The sequence below is a fragment of the Schistocerca gregaria genome, chromosome 9 (assembly GCF_023897955.1).
Source record: "Schistocerca gregaria isolate iqSchGreg1 chromosome 9, iqSchGreg1.2, whole genome shotgun sequence".
In the NCBI taxonomy this organism is placed as follows: Eukaryota; Metazoa; Arthropoda; class Insecta; order Orthoptera; family Acrididae; genus Schistocerca; species Schistocerca gregaria.
The window spans coordinates 140,769,773-140,782,657 of NC_064928.1; the positions used below are offsets into that span (position 1 = coordinate 140,769,773).

Here is a 12,885-nt window from a genome sequence, read left to right on the forward strand (position 1 = left end):
ATTTAAATAGTAAGGTCCTGCGAGAGGCAGTTGTTGAGAGAGTGGAAGCAGAGATGGTTCAGCCTTACTAATTTTCATCAGAACATGGTAGTGATACATTGTCACCTGTAGGTGCAGTGAAAGAAGATTCAGAATTAATTATTTATTTCTATAACTTAGTTAGTGTCTTGACTCACTGTTGACATCGACTTTTGATGCTCGTCAAGGATTTGCATTGTAAGAGCATGCAGCCCACTAAAGGTAGTTGAGGACGCCCCCCCCCCCCCCCCCCCCCCCTCCATTCGCTGCTGGTGGTGGTTTGGTGGTTCGCCACCCTTGGTGGCTCTGGCACTGGCCATACTGCAATCGTGCAACAGTGAGTCATGACAGCACATGTGTTGGATTTACATATGCTGATGTCAGAGGTTCTCTGTCCAATCTCGCTCACGGCCATTCTTCATTATCTGTTGAACCCCAATTATTGTAGCCGTGTAGACAATGATCATGACATGCCATTCAGGTAGGTCCAGATCAGTCTGTTGGAGTGTCAGGAAAGCTGGTGTCGTGACCCGAATTATAGGGAAGACTCATTTGTGTCAGCAGCAGTTTGTGGTGTTGAACTCTGCAACTGGTATTTATGGTGAAGTGGCCATCACTCTTAGTAGAGGCTGTTGTTGATCAGTATTGTGCAGGCAGTCTACAACAGGCTTATGCTGGACGTGACTTTACTGTAATCAGGGAATTGAGCGTAAATGTAATAGTGACTACTGTTTATCTGACATTACTTGTCATGACAACATTATTCTTAGTTCAATGAAGGTATCAAACAAGTTTGTTGTAGTATAGGACTGGTTTGTAAAAGATCTTGCTTGCATTGTCGTATTAGCAACAGCGTCTCTTCCATCATGTAAAGAAAGTGACATGATCCTGTCCAGCTGCTCTGTCCCATTACATTTCTGCAGAGGTCTGCTGTCTGCTTCACCAGAAGTGCCAATGCTGTGTTTCACCGGATTCAGTCTTGGTGGTGTAATGTTATTGTTTGTGCCTGCCTCATGTTGACACTGCTGTATTGTAAATGAGGTAGCTTTACTGTGGCATTTCATCAATTTTAACCGCTTGCTGCCTTGTTCAAGGTTGGTATGCCACATATTCCAATCCACTAAAAAATTCATCCTGAATTGTAGGAAAAGCAAAACAAAAACAAAAAAATTTAACCATCAATATAAAAATCTTACTCTGCTTACAGAATTCTTTACCAAATTAACCTGTGTTACAATTTCTATTTTTCTTTCTGCTACAATCCATTCCAGACGATCTTCTGTGTGGTTTTTAACTCCGTTTCTGTTATTTTATGCATTAGGAAAGGTATGACTGCTAGTAGTGCGATCACACTAGTGGCCGTCATACTAATGGTAATCATGTTCTGGTTTCACTCATATTCCTGAACATTTATTAACATTTGATTGATAGCGATTTTCCCATTTTCTACATAAGTTAATTTATCTATGCCTTGTAGTGCCAAAGCATCTAGTGTATGATTTAGAAAAGAAATATTCTGAGTAGGTAAAAATGCTGAAAGGATTTTCTGGCCAGTATGATATTGGTTGTACTCTTGTAATTACCGTAGTACTTGTGATGTTTGCTGGGAATTGAAAGTCTGCTCTTGCTATATCACATTCTGTTCAATTGATTAATATAGCCCTAAACTGCAATTACACTTTTTTCATTTCTTTAAAAGTTTTTTTTTTTAAACCAATTACATATTACTGTTTGTGGCTTGTACACAGAATAAATCCAATGATTTCAGACTCATTGAAAATGTGTTTGTGGCTTCATGACTACCTTCTTACATTCTGGCACATTCATATTCCTCAAAAATAATTGTACCCCACATGACACATTATCCATCTGAACTACTTGTGGAGGACAAGTAGTAATAATTTCATTTATATGCTTACAAAGATCTTCTGCTGATAGAACTATGTGCAATTCCTGTCATTTAGATACAAGTAATACTTTATTAAGTAAGAATTTAATCCCTCTTTCAGTAAGACTCCATCCAATTAGAAATGTGTGACTCGTTAACATTCAAATTGTGACTTAAAGCTAGTTACTGGGAATTGTACATTAATGTATATATGTGATTTATCAGAATAAGTTTTAACTATGAAAACATGATAGTAAAAGGCTACATTGCTATTATTTATGGAAGTAACATGCTGCAGACATGAGGGAAATTCCTTTCCTGCCTCCAGTGATCCTTGGAAAAATGTTTTGGTCTTAACGGCGTAGTGTTTAATTGTTTATCTGTAGCATGGTTGGTAGCTTCTTGAATTTTTCCTACTCTGCTTTGTCACTTAAACTGTTTGCTAATACTGTCATTAATCTAGCTATCCCTACTTTGTTATGTAATTTTTCAGGTGATTCTGTATTATACATAAATCCTTATTCAAGGTAATCTTTGTGATATTAGCATATTGCTGCAATTCAGTTGTCATTTTATGCATCATTTTAGTTATATTTAACAATCCTTGCCCCATACCCAAGTCTAAGTCATATTTCAGTCAAATATTGTTTCTCTGTGTCCTGCTACTTCTTACATTTGACCTGTTTTACTATCAAACTTGAAACATCATCATTATTTGCTGTGCCAGACATGGTTTATAATAGTTTACCACCAGCATTCAGCTATCCTCTCTTCCTCTGTACTAGAGAATATGGGATTGTACCTCCTACTTTCTGCAACTACTCTCTCAGCTTATCATAGGAAAACTTAAGATTATAATGTTCACTCCCTACATCCCATATTGTAATGCCCCCTTTTGCTGCCTTTAGCACTTTTAAGATGCACCCTTTTCACTTGGTTCCGTACCTCCCAAGTATCGAAGGTCAGTCTCAATGACTACCTGTGATTCGTGAGGAGTATCTCCAACTGCTGCATGAACAAAACCCTTTTCCACAAAGGCTGCTTGATAATTCCTTCTGCTCCGAAGATGAGCAAGATCATAACAGTTTCTAAACCCCATTTAAGTGTAATACTCACCATCACCTAGAGGGAATAATTTGCATGTACTCCCTGCCTCCTTATAAAAAAAAGTAGGAATACAACAAAAAATACCTATATTTCTAAGTACGTGACATGAATCAGTGAAAACAAAGAACATAACCTAAAATTACCAATGTATCTCTACATCTCCGACTACAGACTCTTTGGTCTCAACCTCCATGGCCTATTCTGCATTACTTCTTTATTCTTTTACATTTCTAATTTGAGCAACACTCCTGGGTATAGTTTTGTAAAGGAACATTTTGAAACATAGTTGAAAATTTCTGCTTTTGCTTTACCACCCTCAACTTCAGTTTGTACCTCATCTTTGAGGGCTGGACACTAACTTTTGTACCACTAACACCCTTTACATATGACTAGAATTTCTTTGGGTTTCATGGAAGATATTTTAATAATAATTTGCTGAGGTAGTCAATGATGGATTCACAGATTGTCCTCTTGACGGCCAAATGTGTTTCATGAACCATCTCTGTGCCTGCATGCTATGCTTTTTTTTGTTTACACCTGTTATGCTGTAATTTCTGGTTATTTAAAAATTTCTTTATAGTGACTGTACAAGGAGAGTCGCTCTCACCATAAACTATTGTGCTGAGTACGGTTTTATAAAATAGATGGTTAGTTGTTCTTTTACCCTTGAGCCATAGTTCCTTTACCTGCTCCTGCCCAGAGCTAAATATTTATAGTTCCACAGTGAGATATGACAGTAGTGTCTCTGTATCTAGTTTGCTGAACATATAATTATTTCTGCTTTTTTTTAGTTGATCTCTCTTGGTAATCAAATTGTGTTGTTAAAAAATGTGTAAGTAGTTCACGCACATGTAATAGGTAACAGTGAGTCAGAACCATCCAATATAAAATAATATAATGTAACATAATATAATGTATTTTTTTTTCAGTCTACTTGTGGAGTAGGTATTAAAATCCATGGAGAAGAAATAAAAACTTTGAGGTTCGCTGATGACATTGTAATTCCATCAGAGACAGCAAAGGACTTGGAAGAGCAGCTGAACGGAATGGACAGTGTCTTGAAAGGAGGATATAAGATGAACATCAACAAAAGCAAAAGTCGATTTAAATTGGGTGATGCTGCCGGAATTAGATTAGGAAATGAGACACTTAAAGTAGTAAAGGAGTTTTGCTGTTTGGGGAGAAAATTAACTGATGATGGTCAAAGTAGAGATGATATAAAATGTAGACTCGCTATGACAACGAAAGTGTTTGTGAAGAAGAGAAATTTGTTAACATCAAGTATAGATTTAAGCATCAGGAAGATCTTTCTGAAAGTATTTGTATGGACTGTAGCCGTGTATGGAAGTGAAACATGGACAATAAATAGTTTGGACGAGAAGAGAATAGAAGCTTTCGAAATGTGGTGCTACAGAAGAATGCTGAAGATTAGATGGGTAGATCACATAACTAATGAGGGGGTACTGAATAGAATTGGAGAGAAGAGAAATTTGTGGCACAACTTGACTAGAAGAAGGGATTGATCGGTAGGACGTATTCTGAGGCATCAAGGGATCACCAATTTAGTATTGGAGGGCAGTGTGGAGGGTAAAAATCGTAGAGGGAGACTAAGGGATGAGTACACTAAACAGATTCAGAAGGATATATGTTGCAGTAGGTACTGGGAGATGAAGAAGCTTGCACAGGATAGAGTAGCATGGACGGCTGCATCAAATCAGTCTCTGGACTGAAGACCACAACAACAACTACTACCTGTATGAATAACATACGTATGAGTTTTACACAATTTAACTGTTTTCTTATTCAAACAGGGATTTCTAAGTCTGATTGTTCAAAATATAATTTACAGATCTGCTGCAAATCTATTTAAAAGTAATTTGTTCCTGCAAATGGTAACTCATAATTATTATGCTCAGGTTGTTGAATTGAATTTGTGAAGTCACATTTTAGTTATTATTCTAAGAGTACCCATATCGTTCCTGCTATGAACTGATATATTTGGATTATATTAAAAAAACAATCACCTGCAAGAATATTCTACGTAAAGAGCAAACTGAATGGCTAGGGTAAGTGACAGCCCTCCATGAACTGCATTTTTCCTGTGATGCTATTCCCATGTACCCCATTTGAGAACCTCTGGTGGCAGTGATCAGAAATCATAGGTTGAAAAATGGATGATAATGGAAGTCAGAATTAGGGTGGGAAGTGTGCTCAGATACCTTAACAGATAAGACGTCTGCTCATGATAGCTTGGAAATCCAGGCACAGAGTTTCTGTTGTCACAATGTAATCATTTATAGTCTGTAGATTGGTTTCATAGCACTGCCCGTACTGTGTTGCACCTGTACTTAAATAATTTGTTTTCATTCAGGTTGAGGCCGACCCCCTTGCATCCCCAAAGCAAGAGATGGAGTACGTATCTGTTAAGGAAGAAACTACAGTAAGTACTAAAATTCACCTGTGTGTGTGTGTGTGTGTGTGTGTGTGTGTGTGTTTATTTTTGACAAAGGCCTTGTTGGCCAAAAGCTAACTTTCCGACAGTCTTTGTTATGCCTTTCTGCGACTCAGCATCTCTGCTATATGGTGACTAGAAACTTTCCTTTTCATTATATTGTTACATTCCAGCTCGGCTTTTCCATTTTCTGAATTATGTTATTCTGTTGCTATAACTTTTTCTTCACACGTCTCATTATATGAATGAAATGTAAACTGCTACACTAAGAAAATTATTTCTTTGCATATTTAGAAAATACGCAAAAACATTTGGGCTTTGTAGTGATTCTTGTTCTTTTATAATTCTTAAAGTGTAGAAAAGAAGAAAAGAACAAAAAAAAAAAAAAAAAAAAAAGAGATGAAATCACTTCCTTTACTTCTAGAACGGCCCACAACCTAGCACTTAAACTTCTTTTAGATGTTAATAAATTCTTCATTTTCAGAAATACTTTTTTTGCTATTGCCTGACAGCATTTTATATATTCCCTATATATGCCATCATTAGTTATTTTTCTGCTCAAATAACAAAAATCATCTACCAATTTTAATGTGTCATTTCCTAATCTAACTCTCCCACTATCACCTTAATTTACTCCTACTAGCTTTCCATTAACCTTGTTTTTCATTTGTTCATGTTCATCTTATAACTTTCTTTTCAATGCACTATCCATTCAATTTAACTGTTCTTTCAAGTTCTTTGCCATCTCTTACAGAATTACAAAATCAATGAGAAATCTCAAAGTGTTAATTTCTTCTCCCTAAACTTGAATTCCTTCTTCAAATTTTTCTGTGGCTTCTTTTACTGCTTCATCAATGCAGACCTACTTTTGATCAGATGTAGACCACAATTTTGTCCCACTCCCTTCTCAATCATTGATCCCCTTTCATGTCTTTTGGCTCTTATATCTGCACTGCAGTCTCATTTCTGTATAAGTTGTAAATACCCTTACGGTCTGTATTTTATCCCCACAAGCTTCAAAACTTGAACGAGTATAGTCCAGTCCATATTGACAAAAGCTCTCCTTACATCTAAAAACGCTATAAACATAGATTTGCCTTTCTTCAAACTAATTTCTAGATGGGTCGTACAGTCACTATTGCCTCACATGTTCCTACATTTCTCCAAAACGCAAAAGGATTGTCCCCAGGGGTGGCTTCTGTCAGTTTTTCCATTCCTTTAAATAATTCATGTCAATATTTTGCAAGCATGGTTTATTAAACTCATAGGTCAGTAGTGTTCACCTCTGTCAGCACCTGCCATCTCTGGAATTGGAATAACTACATTCTTCTGGAAATCTGAGGGTATTTGACATTTCCCACATATTTTGCACATCAGGTGGACAGTTCTTTCCCAGACATCTCAGTAATTCTGAGGGAATGTTGACTATTCCAGCAGCCTGTTTTCACTTAGTTCCTTCTGTGCTCTATCAAATTGTTATAGTATTGTATCTCCCATCACATTTTCATCTACTTCTTCTTCTCTTTGTATAATATATTCCTGACATTTGTTCTTGTTTTATGGAGACATTATATATTCATTCCACCTTTCATCTTTATGTATTTCTCTTAATACTGGCTTCTCTTTTTTCTAAAGATGTTTTTAACTCTCCTATAGGCAGAGTCTATATTTCACCTAGTTACCCATGCTTCTGTGGCCTTGAATTTGAATGCAGCCATTATGCAATTGCTATCAACTTAATTTTTATTTGTCTGTATTCATTTTCATCTGCTTAATATTTATTTTTTTACTCTTTGTCTATTAAATTCAAACAATGGAAACTCCAGGTAGGAATATTAACAATGTAGGAAAAAGACAGATTGCTACTTACCGTAAAAAGACACGTTAAGTTGCGTTCTGGCACAAGATGATGGTGGTAATGTGTGCATGAGATGTACTTGCTTGTGTATATAAACAGTGTGTGTCTCTCTTTTACTGATGGAAGGGTATAGCCAAAAAACTTGACATAAGTAACTTGTAATTGTGCCTGTCTGCAACTTATATGTCTTCTGTATGGGAAGTATTAGTTTGTCTTTTCCTACATTGTCTATTAAATTCAGTATCTCGTGAGTTCTCCAAGGATTTCTACTAGGTCTTGTCTTTTTACCTATGTGATCAACTACAGTCTTTCGTATTTCATCTCTCAACCCTATGCGTTTGTTATGTATTGTGTTCCGTTCCCCTGTTTCAGTCCAGTGTTTTGAATATTCCTTCCGAAACTATCAACAACTTTTGGTTCATTCAGTTTATCCAGATACCATTTCTGTAATTTGCTACCTTTATGTAATTTGTTTAGTTATAGTCTGCAGTTAGTTACCAATAAATTTTTGTAAGTGTCCACATGTGCCCCTGGAAATGCCTTGGTAGTTTAAAATTTGGTTTTGAAAGCTCTGTCTTACCATTATGTAACCAGTCCGAAATCTTCCTGCATCGCCAGGTCTCTTTTATGCATAGAATCTTCTTTGCAATTCTTAAACCAAATGTTAACAATGATTAAATTATTACCTGTGCAAAAATCTACCACACAACTTCCTTTTTCATTCCATTCCCTGTCCATGATCTTGTTCTTTTGCTACCACCAAATCCTGGTCACCCTTTGCAATCTTCATCATCTGCAGATCTAGTTAGCATATAAACTTGTATTACTTTGGTAGATGTTGGCTTTGTGTCTATCTTTGCTACAACAATGCGTTCTCCATGCTGTTCATAGCAGTTTAGCGTCATTTGTATTTTCTTATCTATTACTATACCTATTCCTGCATTATCCCTCTCTGATCTGATTAAAAGTCCTGTTCTTCCTGCTGCCAAACGTCACTAATTCCCATTTTATCTGACTTAACCTATCCATTTCCACAGAGAAATACGCACTATGCACTGTGCTGTCATACAGTATATTTATTCACAACTGGTATTGATTATTTATCACCTTCATAGTGAAGAATTTCTATTGCGATTACTTCACATGCCATACAAGCTATTTAACCAAAAACATATACGCAATTGCTGACTTGGAAAAGTCAAAATGATGCTTAATGCCATAATACCAGTTTAAGCAAGTAGAAAACATTGAAAATATGTAACAGCACTAAGTACACAGCACTATTGCTCAGGCACAACGACACCCAGTAGGTTAACAAAGTGACCTCTCAATTATGTCCCATAAATCTTCGATGGGATTCATGTCGGGCAATCTGGATGGCCAAATCATTTGATTGAATTGTCCAGAATGTTCTTCAAACCAACTGTGAACAGTTGTGACCCAGTGACATGGCACATTGGCATCCATAAAAATTCCAGCATTATTTGGTCTCCAAGCAACTGAACACAACCATTTTCAGTAAATGATCGGTTCAAATTGAGCAGAGGACCTAGCCAATTCGATGTAAACACAGCCCACTCCATTATGGATCTACTACCAACTTGCACAATGCCTTGGTGACAACTTGGATTCATGGCTTTGTAGGGCCTATGCCACACTTGAACCCTACCATCAGCTTTTACCTACTGAAATCGGCACTCATCTGACCAGACCACATCTAGGGACTAACCAGTATAGTCATGAGCCTAGGTGAGACACTGTAGCTGTTCTCATGCTGTTAGCAAAAGCACTTGCATCAGCCATATGCCCCCATAGTCAATCGCAAATCTCACCACACTGTCACTGGAAACATTTGCCATGCATCCCATATTGATTTCTGTGGTTATTTCATGCAGTGTTGCTTGTCTGCCAGCACCGACAACTCTACACAGTCATGTAGCAAACATAATTGGCGGCCACGGCAAAACACATCATTGCCACTCCACCCCCACTAGTCGGCACCTGGGGAGCAACACTTTATTTTGTCTTTCCACACTTAAAAATGCTATGTGACGTAGGCTGCATTCACAGTGGCACCAACAGTGGTCATCAAAAAATGCTATGTGACTTAGGCTGCATTCACAGTGGCACCGACAGTGGTCATCAGACGCTGTCACCAGAGGTCGCCCCATAACATTGGCTGACAGTTTGGTCACTGTCCTTCAGATGTCACTCATCAGTTTTTGGTGGGGTCAAGGAGGTTAGGTTACAATCTATTCTATGTATGAAGTAGGTTAGATTTTAACGTCGGAATGGATGCTGTGATACTTCTGTGCTTGGACTCGAGTACTGCAATGTGGCATTTGCAATTAAAAAAGATGCTGAATGCATGTAAGTGAGCTACAGGGCTGTCTCGAAAAGAATGTGGTAAGTACTGTAAACTCCATTGCACTTTTAAACACTTGCCCAGTGGATATCAGAAAGAAAATAATCAGATTTTTTGTGGCAGTGTTATTTTATGTTTAGTGTAGCTTTTAATTAAAAAAATCAACTACATTACAGCAGCCTTGCATTAGGTACAGCTCCAAAATTCAGTATAGAACAAATTTTAAAAAATCGTAGTATTTGGGATGCAAGAGTGAAAATATTAACCTTTAAATTAGTATTTAGGGCATAGTGAATAGTGTCCAACATACAAGGGATATTTGGAAAGTAAGTTCCGATTGATCAAGAAATGGAAACCACTGTGTAAACCTAATAAAGCTTTGCACATATGTGGTCGACAATGTCTCTAGTATGCCTGTTGGTTACATCACTTCGCTCTTTTCAGTTCTGAGCACATGGTGAGCACATAAAGATGCGTAGAAAATAGTGTCTCCCACCAAATGTGAGGTGCTCGTGGGAGATTTCACCTGATGTTATGCAGCCCACATTACAGAACTGTCATATGGTTCCTACTTTGTGACAATTCCCGGTTGCAATCTGCAGGGGCTATGAAAATGCTCCTGCAGCGTTTTTGATGGGAAGTGTTTGATTACCCGCACTACAGCCCATAATTGGCTCCCTCTGTTTTTCGTCTCTGCTCAGATTAACTACTGGCTATAAAGACTATATTTTCACACATACAACGAGCTATAGATGAGTGTAGAGAATTGATGATAAGCACAGGCAGCTGCCTTCTGTGACAAGGGTATTGGAAAGTTGGTACAGTGCTACGACAAATGTCTTAAGTCAGAGTGGTGACTATGTAGAGCAGTGGCTGGAAGCTGTAGCTAACTGTTGTAGATAAAATATTTCTGATTTTCAAAGTAATTTCCATTTCACAATCAATCGCAACTTACTTTCTAAATTTCTCTAGTATCACAGAAAAGCTTGGTAAATGTACTTTTCAGAATGTGGTATAGGTGAAATTATTGGAAAGATGTAATCACCAGGCATCAAATATCAAAGTTTCACTTCTAGCTTAACTTGACCTAGAGCTGTTATCTTTAATGTGAGTATTGGATTTTTAGTAGAATTGAATCACAATTGTATAAGTAATGAAAATATGTTTTGCTAAATTTATTTGAAATTGTGCAGATATATGTCAATTAACTTTCAATGACTGTCATTCAGCGTATGTGTGAAAGATAAATGAAGTTTATGAAAAGATACTCTGAACAGCTAAACCACTGGAAAGTGGAAAGACATTCTGTTTGTCCTCAATAAGTTGACAATTGGGGAGGTGGCTGTCAGGAACATCTGTGCCCTCGCATTATGGTTGCTGAAGGTAGAGGAGCCGTGAGGGGAAGGCAGCTACCTGTATTCTGCACTTAACACGAAATTGCAGGTGGCACTCACGGAAGTATTGCCTACTTAAGTGATGCTTCTGTCAGATTGGAAATCACCTAATTTGTTGACATATCCTTGCTCAAGAGTTTTACCTATAATTTATGTGTTATTTGTGTATCGAAAAAATGAAAAATAAATATAGATGAATGTGTGATTTATGACACTATGAATCAAAATTTAAAAAACTGATTTTTGGAATCTGTTTACACACTGCATTTATTAAAGACAGACAGCAGTAATGTTTACAGAGTGTTATTAACTGTACCTGAAAGAACTGTCAAAATGTTGTTCACTAAAGATCATTGTCATTTGTGGTTGTTTCAATATCATCATCGTCGTCATCACTCGAGGGCACGGTATAGGTGATAACTTCATCGATGGTCACTTCCATTATTCCATCTCGTGTCCAGTACTCTTTGCTTCAGCTTCTGCACATTTTACAGTAATCTTGCCAGTCCTGTGCAGTAACTGAAAGGAAAGCAACATTAAGAAGTCTCTGCAATCTTTCATTCAACATCTTACCAGCGACCTCCTCCTCTCTGAAATTTTGTTTTATTTTGGCCTATGCCAGTACTATCTGATTTAGATCGCAGTTACACTATTGTATGGCAGTAATCACACTGGTTTTATCCACAATGTAAACTTTCACGGCTTGTTTGTTTTCCTTCATTGAGGATAACAGTGCAGCCTTCCTCATTGAGCCACTGCAGTTTCTTTGCCCATCTTGCAACCACTCTAACATTGTAATCCTGAGACCATACATATTAGCCATTCTGTCAATCTTCCTGCTGTGGTAAGGCACATTATCCATACAATCACAGAATTGGGTGGAATATTACGAACGACCACGTCTGCAACCGCACCCCCTTCCCCCAGCTACATCCATTAGTTTCGTCAAATTCAAAAAGTTTGCAAGTTAGTGGAAACAGTTTCTTGCATGAATCTTCCTGACAAATTAGAACTGTGTGCCATGTCGAGTTTGTTGGGTGAAAATTTGTTCTAGTTTCTTGTATCTTGCTGCGAGTACTTTCTGAATTTGTCTTTTCGTGGAACTTCTTATCAAACTTACAGAAGTTATGTGAGATCAGTGCTGGTGCAAAAGAGTCATAGTCAAAAAGAAGGGCACAAAGACAGATGGGCCGAAACAAATGTACCGTTGGAACCCCTAAACACACATAATTGGTACGATGAGTCAAGGAACTGCGAAATTAGTTTACCAATCAATTTGTTTCACCAGAAGGTAAAGCAGAATGGCAGTACAAACAACTTTAAATTTTAGCTATTTATAAAGGTGTTGTAAACATTAATGCATTACATTTGTGATAAAAGTAGTAAACACAGCTTGCAAATATCGAAGAGTAATTAAATGGCAGTCTCTTGGTGAGGTACAGTGCAGCATTTTTGTTTCCTGTTGTTGAGTACTTGATTATACACTAGACAAGGGATGTTAAAATTTGTATATGACATTCTCAAAATTTTTAATCCAAATGAAGTCCTCTGGTTTTAGTCAATTGAATAGTGTTTCTTGGTAACATCAATATGTACTCCTCTAATATTTTTGTCTGTTTTTATTTTTGTGTTTTGTCACAATTTTTATTCATTAATAATAATGCAACAACAGTGGTGACTGCTCTGGTTTTTAAGAATAACTGCACTTCTGTAACAAGTACTTGCACTGAGTTTCTGAAATAAACTTGCCCCATTGACTTGAAGTAAACTTGAGTAAGTTTATGTTCTAACATATTATTTGTT

The 12,885-nt window shown here is 37.2% G+C and overlaps 1 protein-coding gene across 1 annotated transcript in view; it reads left to right on the plus strand.

Moving 5' to 3' along the window:
- Nucleotides 1-12,885, plus strand: part of LOC126291703 (zinc finger protein 391-like) — a 230,347-nt gene that overhangs the window by 48,995 nt on the left and 168,467 nt on the right. Inside the window, exon 4 of the mRNA XM_049985335.1 lies at nt 5,385-5,453. Within this exon, the coding sequence (XP_049841292.1) occupies nt 5,385-5,453 (69 nt within the window). The remainder of the gene's footprint in view (nt 1-5,384; nt 5,454-12,885) is intronic.